Genomic DNA, 1,379 nt, shown 5'->3' on the forward strand with positions numbered 1-1,379 from the left:
AGGAAATCCTTTGGCCTGGATTGAAATTATTCTGACTGAAAGTGAATGAGAGAAAATAGGTCCAGAGTTCTCTTCCTAGCAGCAGAAAATGTAGCGATTGATAGAGGTTCAGGTCAGAAAGGACCATTATGTGCATCTAGTCGCCCCTCCTGTATAACTCAGGGCTAGAATGTGACCAAGTGGTTCCTTCAGCCAACCATAGCATGGGACTGAGCCAGAGCATGTCTTTTGGAATGACATCCACATGCAGGAGAGCCAGTTGGCTATCAGAAAATCTCTCTTCTGCAGTGACGTGGGGTTAAGGGACACGGGGGAAAAGACATGGAGGCTATGACTAAACTTAGAGCAGCAAGGCCAGGAAAACCAGGGTTAGGTCCCAGGCCTGGCTATCAGATCTGCTGTTTTCTATTCCTGGTTTTGGGACCATGAGCGAGTCTCTGCACCGCTGGGTGCCTCGGTTTCCCCAGCTATCAAATGGAGCTAATCAAGGTTTTGTTTGTTATCCCCATTTTACAGGGTGGGAAACCGAGACACAGTTGGGACCTGTCTACACTACAGGTCTGTTGTGCGTTTGTAATCTGCTGACCCCCACATGTTGTTCAGAGCCTATGGACAACACAGCTCCTAAAGGTACGTTTGTTCTGGGCTTATCCCCTATGTACCAGCAGGGCTGGACAGCATTTCTCACTGTGATGTGGGGAGCAGGTCCTGGGTACTAAGGGTCTGAAGAAGCTCTCAAGGACTAATTTTTAAAAATAATTGTTATCTATGAATTGGGAGAAAACATACAATCACTGCGGATAAGATTCGGAGGGTGACAAAATACAGGCAGAGTGGTAATTCCTGATGGGGAGAGGGCAGTGATACAGAGCGATCTGGCTCATTCAGCCAGCTGGACCCATTCAAAGAAAACAAGTTTGAGCAGAGCCCAATGCAAGGTCCTATGCGTGGCAACAAGGCACACCGGCCACACCTCTAGAATGGGGACGTGTATCCAGGAAAGCAGTGACTCTGAAATGGATTTAGGGGCCAGAGTGGAAAAGCCACTCAACATGAGCTCCCAGTGTGATGCTGTGGTGAACAGGGCTAAAGCCATCATTAGACGAAGGAGCAGAGCCGTGAGTAGGATAGGGAGGTGACACAGCAGCAGTGAGACTGCTATTGGAATACTGCCTCCAGTGTTGGTGTCCTCCTTTGAAAAAGATGGTCCTAGAAATTGGAGCTGGGCAGCAAAGAGCCACCAAATGTTCTGAGGGCTGGAGAAAAATGCCTTCTAGTGAGCTATTGAAAGAGCTCAACCTGTTTAGCTTATCAAAAGAAGATTGAAAGGTGACTTCACTGAAGTGTTGAAGTGCCTTAATGGAGAGAAAATATTGGGT

The 1,379-nt window shown here is 47.7% G+C and overlaps 1 protein-coding gene across 1 annotated transcript in view; it reads left to right on the forward strand.

Moving 5' to 3' along the window:
• Positions 1 to 434: 434 nt before the first annotated feature.
• LOC117882904 (maestro heat-like repeat-containing protein family member 1) overlaps positions 435 to 1,379 on the forward strand; it is a 16,769-nt gene continuing 15,824 nt past the window's right edge. Inside the window, exon 1 of the mRNA XM_034781781.1 lies at positions 435 to 630. Within this exon, the coding sequence (XP_034637672.1) occupies positions 609 to 630 (22 nt within the window). The 5' untranslated portion in view covers positions 435 to 608. The remainder of the gene's footprint in view (positions 631 to 1,379) is intronic.

Source organism: Trachemys scripta, chromosome 9 (assembly GCF_013100865.1).
Source record: "Trachemys scripta elegans isolate TJP31775 chromosome 9, CAS_Tse_1.0, whole genome shotgun sequence".
Lineage (NCBI taxonomy): Eukaryota > Metazoa > Chordata > Testudines > Emydidae > Trachemys > Trachemys scripta.